Source organism: Echeneis naucrates, chromosome 21 (assembly GCF_900963305.1).
Source record: "Echeneis naucrates chromosome 21, fEcheNa1.1, whole genome shotgun sequence".
NCBI classification, from domain to species: Eukaryota; Metazoa; Chordata; class Actinopteri; order Carangiformes; family Echeneidae; genus Echeneis; species Echeneis naucrates.
This window is the reverse complement of record NC_042531.1, coordinates 9,666,776-9,680,052: the sequence shown is the minus strand read 5'-3', so window position 1 is coordinate 9,680,052 and position 13,277 is coordinate 9,666,776. Positions and strand designations below refer to the sequence as shown.

The 13,277-nt window shown below is 40.6% G+C and overlaps 3 protein-coding genes across 8 annotated transcripts; 1 reads left to right on the top strand and 2 right to left on the bottom strand.

Moving 5' to 3' along the window:
- Positions 1-141: 141 nt before the first annotated feature.
- trappc2 (trafficking protein particle complex subunit 2) lies at positions 142-2,066 on the top strand. 3 transcript variants are annotated; one of them, XM_029530320.1, is made up of 5 exons: positions 142-246; positions 467-595; positions 832-976; positions 1,489-1,574; positions 1,669-2,066. In XM_029530320.1, exons 2-5 carry the CDS (start codon positions 503-505, stop codon positions 1,765-1,767), a joined length of 423 nt encoding a protein of 140 aa, XP_029386180.1. In that variant the 5' UTR covers positions 142-246; positions 467-502; the 3' UTR covers positions 1,768-2,066. The 3 variants fall into 3 exon arrangements, with proteins under 3 accessions (XP_029386180.1, XP_029386181.1, XP_029386182.1); XM_029530321.1 differs by having other exon boundaries at positions 203-246; positions 470-595; XM_029530322.1 differs by lacking the exon at positions 142-246 and adding an exon at positions 266-288 and having other exon boundaries at positions 470-595.
- Positions 2,067-2,195: 129 nt separating this feature from the next.
- Positions 2,196-4,700, bottom strand: rab9a (RAB9A, member RAS oncogene family). The gene is made up of 3 exons (XM_029530319.1): positions 4,396-4,700; positions 3,984-4,106; positions 2,196-3,890 (listed from the first exon to the last, which is right to left on the bottom strand). Exon 3 carries the CDS (start codon positions 3,852-3,854, stop codon positions 3,246-3,248), a length of 609 nt encoding a protein of 202 aa, XP_029386179.1. The 5' UTR covers positions 3,855-3,890; positions 3,984-4,106; positions 4,396-4,700; the 3' UTR covers positions 2,196-3,245.
- Positions 4,701-4,894: 194 nt separating this feature from the next.
- Positions 4,895-12,872, bottom strand: egfl6 (EGF-like-domain, multiple 6). Of its 4 annotated transcripts, XM_029530315.1 has the most exons (13): positions 12,513-12,872; positions 11,380-11,486; positions 10,963-11,055; positions 10,672-10,791; positions 10,449-10,568; positions 9,168-9,302; positions 8,964-9,086; positions 8,443-8,505; positions 7,668-7,937; positions 6,258-6,332; positions 6,074-6,169; positions 5,724-5,986; positions 4,895-5,536 (listed from the first exon to the last, which is right to left on the bottom strand). In XM_029530315.1, the coding sequence occupies exons 1-13, from the start codon at positions 12,584-12,586 to the stop codon at positions 5,429-5,431; spliced, it is 1,647 nt and encodes a 548-aa protein (XP_029386175.1). In that variant the 5' UTR covers positions 12,587-12,872; the 3' UTR covers positions 4,895-5,428. The 4 variants fall into 4 exon arrangements, with proteins under 4 accessions (XP_029386175.1, XP_029386176.1, XP_029386177.1 ...); XM_029530316.1 differs by lacking the exon at positions 8,443-8,505; XM_029530317.1 differs by lacking the exon at positions 10,963-11,055.
- Between the last annotated feature and the right edge of the window lie 405 nt (positions 12,873-13,277).

The following is a 13,277-nucleotide window of genomic DNA, read 5'->3' as shown; positions in this document are numbered from 1 at the left end:
ATTTAAACTCGTCAACGGAAATTTCTGTTCCAGCTCGACGCACAGATATGACGTAAGAACAATAACAGTAGTTTTTTTAAATAGAAATTTATTAACTGTAATATGCTCGAATAAATAACGATATTTACATGCTATTTTATTGTTTCAAAAAAACTATTATGTAAGATCACAAGAAAATATATTTTTTATTCTGTCGTAATCAGTCCGCGACTACTGCCGCTGCTCTCCAGGAAGCGAAATTTACAGGTAAACAAATGTCCATCTATGAAACTGTCTGGTTTTATTTCTGTGAGCATTTTATTATTATAACGTATCAAGCTAATTTTTCCATAGATAAAGTTTTACAATAATTGTTTAAATACACGAAAGCTGTGAAATGTCGAGTGCTACTGCTAACGTCAGTTTGAGTATCGCTTCGGAGATTTTGGAAAGATATCATTGCTTAATGTCTTTCTTATGTTTTTAGTAGATGTCAGGGTTTTGCTGAGAAGAAACCAAAACTATGTCCGGGAGTTTTTATTTTGTCATGGTTGGCCATCATGACAACCCTGTGTTTGAAATGGAGTTCCTGCCAGCTGGGAAACCCGAATCAAAGGTACAGTGGCCTCACTGATAAAAGAGCAAAGATCATCCCACTGCAGCTTATCTGCTCCAATAACAGTGATAAAGCTTATTATCATACGTGTTACTCCCTAAACAGAGAGAACAAATCAAGACTGTGAGACAAATAGCCAAAGTCATGATGTGTAACAAGCGAAACAACGCCTTTTTCAGCTGTTTTACAGAATCAAAGAATGTCTCGGTTGATAAGACTTGTTTTCTTGACCACAGGATGACCATCGTCACCTGAACCAATTCATTGCACATGCAGCCCTAGATTTGGTCGATGAGAACATGTGGCTGTCCAACAATATGTACTTGAAAACTGTGGACAAGTTCAACGAGTGGTTTGTTTCTGCCTTCGTCACTGCAGGACATATCCTTTATTCTTCCATATTTTCACTGATAATTGTATTCATTTATCTATTAAAGTAACAAAGGTTATTGTCATCACAAAAGCAAAAGCAAAATATTGCCACACTGTAGTATGCTGATAAGAAAATGTTTATACAGAAAATTAATCAAAGTTTTGATAACTAATCATCGTCATTTTTGAAGCAAAACTGCCAAGGGTTCTTTTCACTCTAGTTTCTAAACATACAAATTTGTTGCTTTTCTCGCTTTTTGCGAATTACAATTTAAATGTATTTGTTTTAGACTTTTGTTTGTTTTGTAACAGGCAGGTTTGAGATAACACCTTGGGCTCTTGATGGAGTTTTTCTATTATTTTCATCCATTTAAAACTGTCAAAATAACAGAGAAAAATTAACTCCTTAATTAGTAATGCAAATAGCCATTCATTATAGCCATGCTACCATTGTATTATTATTTTAGTAGTCATTCAGATCATAATTTGGTATGACTATTTTCTTTAATCATTTGCCATACATATAAGATTCATCATGCTGCATGATGTGCGACAAGAGGATGGAATCAAAAACTTTTTTAATGATGTATATGACTTGTACATTAAGGTAAGTTTCTTTCCATGTAAAGAGAAAAACTTAGCATGAAGTTGCATTCTTTTCTTTTTTTTAGTTTTTGATGTAATCATTTGGTTTCTTCCAGTTTGCAATGAATCCATTCTATGAAATCAACGCACCGATCCGCTCAACAGCTTTCGAGAGAAAAGTCCAGTTTCTTGGAAAGAAACATCTCCTGAGTTAATCATGTGCAGGGATTTGATCGTCCTGTCTGCTGCTGTTCTGTACATATAACTGTTTAATAATTCTCATGTTTGTTTGTCTTTTCCTGTTTAACAGTTGTAATACAAATGTGGATTTTCTATAAAGCATTTCCTTGTCTTATCTAGTTTCTAGGACCATTGTTAGGCAATTAATTTCATGGAGTGGACTGTGGATGCAGCCCGCTTCATGCTATTGATCAACATTTGACTTTCAGACTCAAACTCCAAGTTACCCTAAGAATGCTTGACTGATAATGAATAAAGAATCTTGACTAACAAACACAGTTCTGTGCTTTAACTTAGTAACTTTTGTTATCTGCTGGTTTAGGTGTGACAGGTAGCTTAGAAGATCAAATCAAATTTTGGAATAATTAACTGACACTTCAGGGTACAAAAAACTCCTTCAAGCAACACTTCTCAAGTAGGTTTATTTATCATTTGACATACCACTTGTACAACTTTAAATCGTAATCGAATTTGGATGAGAAGCAAATAAGGTAAATGGTTTAGCATTTTAAATATTGAGGAAAACGTAATGCTAAAAATGTTAAAATCATTCTTTCAAACAATAAAGCCAAAACATGCAATCATCATCACAATTTAATTTACCTTCCTTCAAGGAAATGCTGAAATGTCATTCAGTGTTTTTTTTTTTTTCTTCTTATTTTTGTAAGTAAAAACTTTATAAAATACAAAAGTTTCCAGAGATCTAAATGCAACATATGCCATGCTTGTTAATTTGCTTACATAGTTATTTTCTGTTAAGGAATCTTCTCCCTAAGTGCTTCCGGCACATAGCCATGTTCTATTTACTATGCAGAATGGGCACAAACTGCATGTGAAATAATACCCAAAACCCTCCCTCCATTTGTTAGTCACACAATGGTCACTTGGTTACTTAATTATCTCCCAAAATAATGTTATTTGTTCTATAAGTTATTTTAGTTATGCAGTTATTATTATTTTTTTTAATATGGAGGTAATCACTTAATCTGCATCATCACATTCTGGAGGAAATTTCTGATGACAAGTGCACTGCCCAGGTAGTACACATCTAAGAATCTGACATGAAACACGTGATTTACCTTTGTGACAGGAGAGCAGTGAAGCTTTTAAAAAATATCACCTTTGTTCTGTCATAAAATGCTTTATTTCCCCACAGCTCGGGTGAAATCAAAATATCATTTCCTCTTGTCCTTTTAAAGCCTGGCACTGTGGCACAGCTGATTGAATGACTCAGTGCTTTCATGTTTATTTCACTGTGATTAATTTAGTGTTCCATCTCTCTCTTTAAACGGAAGTCCAAATATAAGCATTATTAAATTTCATCAGTACTACAAATCATAACAGCAGTAGCATAATTTGTTTAAATAATATGTTACTACAGTATTGTACACAGGGCTTCGTCACATAACAAGAAAAAAAACAGCAAATTAATGTTAGTGATAAGTCCTGAACGCTATGAACAACAAGTGGCAGCAGAGCGAGGCTTTCTGTGAAGCTTGACTGTGTCTGTAGGGATGAGGTGGTCCGTTCTTTCATCCATTGCCAACACTCTACGCACTGCTTCCTCAAAAGCTATTGCTACATTGGTGGAATCCTTGGCGCTGGTCTCATAATAGGGGTAGTCGCCATTCTCCTTGCACCATTGCTGAGCCTCCTCAGTAGACACCTGCCTCTCTGTCACATCCAGTTTGTTGCCCAAGACTACAAATGGGAACTTCTCTGGCTCCTTGACATCTGCGTAGTAGATGAACTCCTTCTTCCAGTTGCCCAAGTTGAGAAAACTCTGGTTGTCATCCACACTGAAGGTAAGCAGACAGCAGTCAGAGCCGCGATAGAAAGGAGTCCTCAGGCTGCGGAAGCGCTCCTGTCCAGCAGTGTCCCAGATCTGCAGGGTAACCTGGTGGCCATCCACCTCCAGGTCCTTGTTGAGGAATTCAACACCGATAGTGTGGAAGAGGTGTGCGTCGAACTTGTTGGTGACGTAGCGATTCATGATGGAGCTTTTTCCTACACCACCATCGCCCAACAGAATCACCTTCAACAGGGACGTCTTTGTTGTCATGGCTCACTCCTGGTCGTCTCCTGCGAAATAATTTACCTGATGGAGAGATGCAACGTGTCTGAATCTGTACACCACAATAATGTGACTATCACCAATTTACTTTAACGTTCAGTGTCTTGTTTTCCTCACCCCTGAATTCTTTTGGCCTCTTGTCCTCTTGGTCCAGATCATGTGCTGTAAACCCTTGTCCTCAGTCACATGCTTATCTGGTTAATGTTGTTGTGAACGGCCATGTAGGTAACTTGCAGCCAGCTGGAACACAGTGACAGTCAGTTTCCTCATTAGCACAAAGCCCAGGTCAGTGTGTAAAACCGAGGCCCCGCTGCAATGAACCCGATCTGCTATCTAACATTCACTACGCGGCTTGTGGCCACTGGGAAAATGTATGGCACACACACCAACAAAGCAGCAGCTGCTACAGTAAGCTAAACCGGGTGTGTCGGCTACCTAAGTGGTTGTGAAAAACGTGTAAAATGAAAGAAGGCATTGATGGCACATAAATCAACACGCTCAGGTTAACCAGAGGCAGCTAGGAACGTACCTTGAGAGTTTGAGTCCTGAAATTACGGGGGAGGGAAAAGAAAAACACGGCAACCAAAACACGAAGCGGCTGCAACGGTGTCAATACGTGTGTTTGACAGCTAGACGCGTCGTCGTGAGTCGGGACAGGTCGCACCGTTTCCTGGTGAGCCTCGGCGCTAACGCGGCTAGCTGCTAACAGGCTAATAACAGCTAGACGGACAGGAGCGGGTCACGTGATCCGGTCCGACAGAAACAGCCAACGGGGGCAGCGCCGAGGTAAAGTGTCGGCCGCTGGTGTCGCTAACTTCACGTTCCTCAGGATACAATCACCGATCACCGGAGTCGGCTTTCCAGCGGCTACCGGTTCACCGGCTACAGGGGGGGCGGCTAGCTTCACTAGCATGAGCTGGGCTAGCTAAGGTGCGGAGCCGCGTAAATACGTGTGTCAACTTTCTATGATAATATTTCATTCTTTAACAACCATGAAATAAGAGACATAAAGGACAGGTAGACAGGGGTTAGAAAAAAACACGTTTTAATGTAATACAGTATAATATGAAAGCAAAATTTACAGCAGTTATGCACTAATACTTTTTTATCATTTAAACTAACCAGCCTTCAAAAAAGGTGTTTGTCTATGATTGAATTTCAGCAATAATTCACCTAAGAATTCACATTTCATGTCATAGATTATTGTCAGTCAACTTCAGCAATGCACTATCGCATACGCAACAGGACGTAGTAAAATACTCTCACTTTGCATTTCCACCTTTTCCTGAGATCTGAGTCACCAGTATTATATTAGACTATTTTAAAGATCACAATATGATATCAGGATGTGCTGATGCGGCAGCATGGTGTTAAAGTAAATATGCATGCACTGGTAACATTTAATCTTCTGTTAAGACCACGTATCTGTATCTTTGTGTGAATGTCCTGAGGCTATGCCATGAAGAAAAACAGTGAGAAACTCCAAAATCCAGACAGGAAATGGGAACTTTGACATGTCATTTAGACGGGCTTTTGAAATTGTTGATGTGCGGTGGAGAATCCTAGTAGACTGGGCTGACATCCTCTTGGCAGGGCCCTGAGGTCAGGACCACATTGTCCAGCCCTATTTCTCCTCCAACACCTGCCCCGCGCTGAGCTTCAAAGATAATCTGAAAGACATTCAAAGGCACCAGCATGTCAACAGCATGTTTTGTTTTTTTTTTTTTTTTTTAGAGGAACAATCCATTATAACTTTTTACACAAGTATAATATTTGTACTCTTGCCACTTTTGGATGAGCTATTAGTAGCTACTGAATTGGTTTAACAATATTGTGACCATTTCATAAATGACTCACAGATCCTGGGGCCTTCTCTGTCCAGGCCACAGTAAGGAGCTCTGTCTGCCAGGCTTGGTCTCTGCTTTGGCTCTGCTCCCACACTGGGTAATCATTGTTATCCAGCAAGACCTTGAGAGCGCCCACATCGTGTCCCACCACACGGTAGTCAAAGGTGAGACAGAAGCTTGCCTTCTGTGCCCGGTCACTGAGAAGCAACTTCAGCTTGGCCACGTTCTCTCGCTCTCCTTGGAGTCCACTCATGGCCATGTAATACTCAGCACCTGCCACAATAAAGCTTTTATAGTTGGTCATGTTAAACTAAACTGTGAAAAAAGTGTAACCCTGCTACAAATGTATAATTTTGTCACCTGTATCATGGTAGGCTACACTCCAGTCCATGTCATCAGCCTTGTCTTGGACCCACTCACACGCTCCCTGGTCAAAGTTGCAATCCACGATAAACTCTGATGAGAGGAGAGGGATACATGGGAAAATTATTAATGTGAAAATTATATGATTATCAGAGAATGACCCATTCAGATATTTGATTACCCTCCTGATCTGGTGCTATTTGGATTTCTTTGACCTCTGTGGCTGGACCGAACACTGATTCGAAGTCTTCTGATACTGTAATTAGAGAATAGAGGAAGAAATCAGCACATTAATTTTAAATTAAATCTTGCAAAGAAAATTTTACGATCGAATATAAATGGATAATAGATAAATGCAGCCACAACAACATTGGGTTAACACCATTAAAACATTTGACAAGTTTTTTGTCTGAATTCCTTAGAAAATATGTGCTCTTAAAAAAACATTCCAAAATTATGCAGCAAAGGAGATTTTCCCCAATGAAACGTACACCAGAAAGGGGCTTTTAACCAACAGGTGGAGACCTGCAGTGCTGTCACTCATGTCTTATGAGATGGAACTACAACCTTAGGATGCAGCCATCCCCCCAAACCCCAAACCCTTCAAGCATTTTAACGCTCTTGAAGCAAACTACCCCCACAGCAAGAAGCCTTAGACAAATGACAGCTGGGGTTATTTAACCTGTTCACCCAAAGTGGGTTAGTGTTGGAGAGGTCTAAAGGGCTGATGACAGACTTTTGTTCTAGGAGTCAAATCTGTTTGCACAACAGCTGTTTTGGGGAAAACATAATAAAAGGCTTGGGGGCTTCGTAACCTCCCTCTCTTTCTCACCCTCCTCCCAGGAGATGGGAAGCAGGCCTGGGATGACTTTTATCCCTTGGCTCTCACATGCCAACAGAGTAACATTCCTCCCTGGAGGTGATGGATGTCTTGGGGCCTGTCCCCTCTTGCTACCTGAGTTCTTGCACAGACTCTGCGTTGCCAAAAAAGATCAAGATTGGTGGTGAAAAGTAACCACATTTAGAGTTTGTTTTGTTGGGATGCATACCGCTGCATGGCCACACTTCAAATCTGTTTAATTTGACCAAACTGTCTGAATCTCTTCCCTTGTGTTTATGATGTGTGCAATAAGCAACTCCTTAATTCCTTAACTTCTAATTATATTTTTATATTGATTCGTTCTAGTTGAAATCTTGATTCAATTCAACTGTGGGTTTCGTATAAAGAAAGCATTTTTAATTCCATCTTATAGTTGAGTTGTACTGAAAGATGAGAAATATCTATGCATCTATGCATGTGTGTGTGTGTGTGTGTGTGTGTGTGTGTGTGTGTGTGTGTGTGTGTGTGTGTAATATTAGACCTAAGAGGCATTTAGGCCATAAGGCCTAGGGACATAAAATCAACAGGAAACATGCTAAACCTACTTCATGCCTATTTCAGCTGCGTATTGGAGCTATTGTAACTGTGTACACACAGAAGCCAAATCTCTACAGAAACATGGTGTGTTTATTTAGTCTGTGTATAATTAATGAATGACAGACAAACCCAGAACACTACAAAAAGAAGTACTGCATGACAACCACACTTAACTGAAAACATCTCCTCTTGGATTGAGCTGGTTGTCCACATCTTCCTCTTCCTCTTCTTCCTCCTCCTCCTCCTCCTCCTCTTCCTCAGGAAATACATCCACTGGTCTCTCGTCTGTCTGGCTGCCAATGTAGACTTCTCCATCATAGTCAAAAGGCTGCTGGCGGATCTTAGGTGGTGGCGTTGCGACCGGTTCAGGGATGATATTTTTGAGGTCCTCTTCCTCCGGCTTACTTCCCAGAATGCTAGTCTTCACTTGGGAGTCTGGAATGGCTGCAGGCAGGAAAAAGAATCAGATTAGACGCATGGAATAGCAATCAGGAGCTGGAAACGCAGTATCTTACCAGGATTTGGATGCATTTTCGTTTCCCTGTCGTATATTGCAGCTGTGATTGTTAATAATCACTTCCTTGCAGTTACTTACCGGCTCACAGGTGAAACACATAACTTTTTTACTAAGGCACTAATGTATTAAATGAACATGCTAAAACAACAAATAGGATTGTTGATTTCCATGCATTTGAAACATGAAAGTGACGTTCATTGCACGTAATCTAAATTTAAATGCACGTATTAAGCGTATTAGGCGTCATGCTGAGGATTTCTGGTCTCTTATCCAGCTCTGCGTGTGTGTGTGCATACACACAACCTTTCCAGCCATAAGCAAGGGGAATCAGGGGAAGTTTTCTATTCTACTAGATAAGAGCAGGGGATGAATGTGATTGCGGGGCAGGGAGTGAGCAGCGGAAGCACAGTCACAGGTTCCACACAGTCTCACCATTGAGGAACTCATCTGCACTGCCTTTGTCTCCGTCCCACGATCTCTGATAAAACGGCTTGACTACAAAAAAAAAATAAAGGCATCTTCATTTATGCTCAGACCTCTGGCCTATATTTTTCTACTCAAGACTTCACCTGTTGTTATATGGCCCCGTCTCAAAACACAACCTGTTTTTCCATTCTACTTCAGATAGTTGGCTACCATACAGTGCTGTATTTACACAGGTGTGTTTTCAATCTGTAACTCCCAACCCCTCCTCTCCTAACATCTGCAAAGAGGAATGGAGTATGGAAGCAGGAAACTACCTTTGGCAAGACTGCCATTTGCTGATGTTCAAAGAGTCTAAGTGAAATATGTGGCTGTAAAACTGCCCCTGACCTATCTGACTGACTGCAGTTCTCTGGGAACGGCCTGAAACAAAGGCTTTTGTGAATGATTTTACTACCATACTATTTTAAATTGATACACTTCTACAATTAAACCATTTATAATTCCATGAAACAGATCTCAAATCTCACCAGAGCATTCAAAGCCATTGCCTCTGAAGCCAGACTTGCACCTGCACTTGTGGGATCCGTGAGTGTTCACACAGACAGCGTGGTGGCTGCACTTGTGGGTGCCGGCCGTACACTCATCAAGGTCTGGAATTGGAAGAAGCCTATTTGTACCTTTAGGAGCAGAACTGATCAGATATTTCCCTCCACTAAACTTGTATACCTTACCTACACAGTCATATTTGCCGTCAACATATTTCAGATCGTAGCCCTCCTGGCACTTGCAGTAGTAGCTGCCGAAGGTGTTCACGCATTGTCTGTTGTATGGGCACAGGTTCTTCCCAGTAACACATTCATCAATATCTGAAGGGAAACAAAAATAGGGGATAAATAAAAGGGGCTGTGGTTTTAGTATATCACCTACCTGCACATGTCGGTAGTTTTTTGTAACGGATTATTCAGGCAGCTGTGAGTCCTTGACACTTCCTGCTGACTATTGACCTGGGTGGGATGTAGCCGACTGTGCGCTTCCTCTAATTCGCACAGAGTCATCAGCTGCTCTTTTTCATCTTCCAGCATGGAGCTTCACCATCCTGGTGTAATGCATACATCATGAACATGATCCTCTGGCATTCCACTAGCCCACACTGATCATTTATTTGATGTGGTAAATAGCTAGCAGCTATTGATGTTATTATGGATGCAACTAAATGTAGCGTAAATGAAACACAGGAGGGAATGTGTACTATTAGTAATGCTTCTGAACATGATGCCTACTGCTGTAGTGGCAGCAATTTGATAGATAAATTAATCTTTGTATTGTCATGTATGCTGTTGTACATTTGACTAATGTCCATGTACACTATGTATTCATGTGTTTTCACATAGTCAGCAATTTAAAGACCTAAAGGGCCTAAAGCAGTTAGTTCTGTTTTCTTTCATTTTGGCTAGAGGAGATGTGTGTGTGTGTGTGTGTGTGTGTCTCTTGTGATGATCTTTTATTTGTCTATGTATAGTTGTTCTAAAGCATGTCTGGGAACAATGTCTTTGTCTGAATATTTTCAGTTCATTTTTGAGTTTCTTGCCGCTCCAGTAATCATGAAACCAATTGTTCTAAAGCTAAAGTTTGAAGTGTTCGGTGTGATCCGTATAACAGACTGGCTCTTTCACAGGTTAAACACTTTGGTGGAAAGCTTTAGAATTTAACTGCATCTATCTGATATGCAGGCCAAACACACAAGAACCACAGGATGGGATTTTTTTCAACTATGCAAAAAAGAAAAGAAAAGAAAAAGAATCCAAGCCAAAGTCACTTTCTCTTCACTCGGTATTGTATGCTGATGTTAAGGATTACTTCTGTATCTAATGTCTTACTCTCGCTATAGAGACTGCATTCTAATATTATATATTACATTTAACAAAAGGTTTTCTTGCATGCCATCATATCCCATAAAAAGATTTGGAGTCACAATGTTAACAGTCCCTCATTGCGTTAGTACAGTTGCTCACCTACACAGGTCCTCTCATCTTGCCCAAGTTGCAGACCTGAGGATGGGCAGAGGCAGCGAATTTCCCCCTGAACTTCCTCACAACCATACTGACAGTGAGCAAGGGAGCAAGTCCTGGAATCTACACGCATGGACACAAAGAAATGAATACAATTTTACAAATGCAATTTTCTTTCTATCCTGCAACTCAAAGCATTAATGGATAATAACATAATGAAACTCACTCGCACAAGATCCATCTGGCATTAAGGTGTATCCATTGAGGCAGTAGCACTTATAACTGCCGTAAGTGTTCATGCAGCGATGCTCACAGGGACGAGGCTTCAAACCACACTCATTCAAATCTAGAAATTAGAGTCATATAATTGTAAGTCATTAGACAAGTAATTTACTGATATAGCGGATGGTTATACATTCATGAAAGCCACAAGTAAAGGGGGTTAACAGCTGGAGTTAGATTCACCTCTACCCAGTTTGACCCATATTTCCCCTCCTCACTGACCACAAATACGCACCTTGATTACATGTCTTGCCGGTGTATCCTGGGAAGCACTTACATTTGTTGGGGCCAACACATTCCCCATGCTTGCAGCCGTGCTCGCACTGAGCTGGTAAAACATTTAACGTCAAGAAAAATACCATCAGATATATTAGTGGTTTGAGAATCTTGGGCCGCAGTTAAACCGCACATCCTAATGTGCAGGAGAGGTTTTTCAATCTAGACTTTCCTCCACATTTTCTGCATCAGGAAAATATCTATCATGAAAAGAATAACAATTGGTAGGATAGAGTGCGTTGTGGCAGTATATTTAGCTTCTTTTCTCTATTTACTTGCTCACCAAATTGCAAAAAGCAATGCATGCAAACAAAGAAAAAATCTATAAACTATTATTTATTGATTAGAAAGAGTCTTTGAATCAATATTTTCTTACCTTCACACTGTCCTTTGCCGTTTTTCCTCCAGCCATAGCAACACTCGAGTCTCCTGCCATAGCGGCACACACCTGGTTGGTTTCCAGTAAGGACTTGTCGGTAGTGCCTTTGTAGAAGAGGAGAAGAGTGGAAGGTAAGATCTGTAATCTGGTTGCTTTAGCCGTATCTATTGCCCAACCTGCTAATGCCTGGATGGAGAAAAGCATGCTAATCAGGCACTTCCTGTTTTGCTCACTGACACTTAATCCAAGACTCAATTTCCTCTCTTTACTTTAATCTCCATCTGACTGTTGTTACTGGAATCATATAACAACCTGATGTAAAGTTACACTAAGTTGTGGTCATCAGGTCAGCTTTACACTCAAAGTATCCCATACAGAGGTTCCATTGCATGTCTTCATTTAGAAACTGTCAATTAGATTAAGATGTTCATGTCTCACATATGTAAATCGAACTCAACAGCTTTCGCCTTTATTATTTCTATCCACACGATTATCTTTTGTGCTCAGGGCCATCTAATATCCCAGATGTTGAGGGTAGCATCCTAAAAGCAGCATCGTCTCCAGCGGGCCTGAAGGAATCTGAGACTTGATAGAAAACCAACCAGAATAGCTGACAGGCCGGGGACTCTCGAGGGTGACAGGTGCTCTTCAGTCTATAACAGTTGCTGTGCCACATTTAACTGGCACACTGTCTTTGCTCTCATAGTGTGCTGTCTTTAATATGTACATACCATCAAAACAACAGATTTCCCTGTAGACATTTAAAGCACATATTTCAGTGTTGAAATAGTGGCTTTCAGTTTACTCATAAAACTTCACTTAGAATTAAAGCAGCTGGAGAAAGTAGCAGTTAAAGCAGTAGCATTTTTGCCACAGGAAGCAGGCCAAATTCCATATTAGGGTTATTAACATTTCACATTTTTGTTCTTTTTTATTGGTATCGGTCTTGCCAGCATCACTGCATTGTGACAGTACCTTTATAATACATAGAAACTGTCTTACACTACATGGGAGCATCTTTTTTTTTCTCTTAACTAAGCAAATATCCAAGTAAAGTTTACACCTGCTGCACGTTTCTGGGTGGAAACACGCCAATGCAACTGTGACTCTACTTCATTAGACTCACTTACCTCTGAGCTTCTGCGCCACCGGAGGAGACGTAGATCAGGAGAAAAAGGGCGCCGACCCAGGTGAAGGGCTGCATGTCTGTGATTGTGAGCAGCGGCACTGTGATTCCCACGGTTGACTTTGTTTCCTGTGAGCTCCGACTATTCCTCGTGGGGGCTTCCACTCATTAAAATACTTACAGCCTTTACTCCAAGCACACTGGACTGCATTTACTTCCAGAGCACAAAGTCAAAGTCTCCTCCAACAGGGGGGAAAAAAATCTCTCTAACTTTCTTCAGTGCAGCAGCTACTCTCTGCATCCCATAATTTGCTTCCTATTCGTCCTCCCTAAAATTTCAGAGGTGGGTTGACACTCTGTGAAATGCGACTGCACTGTGAGGGATAGGTTGTGACTTTGAGAGGTAGGAGTGTGTTTGTAAGGGGGGTGGAGATTATGTTTAGGGGTGCTGCTCCAGTGAAACCCTATATAGGAGCACATGAAACTCTACCTGTGGAATAGGAAAGATAATTCTGTTTTGCAAATGTCAGATACATTTTACTTTGACAGTTTCCATAAATAATACACGTGAGACACGCATTTGCAGTTTGACAATACGCCTATGCTGTATTTTTTTTCTTTAATAATTGGCTGTATTGGCTAATTGTGGAACTCAGACAAGCGTAGACTTGTCATTAGCAGCTGCAGTGCTCTTTGATGTCTTGCTCACATAAAGTTTTGTTCTCCTGCACATGCTAATTCCAAGTTTGGCCGTAAAAATGTTTCATGA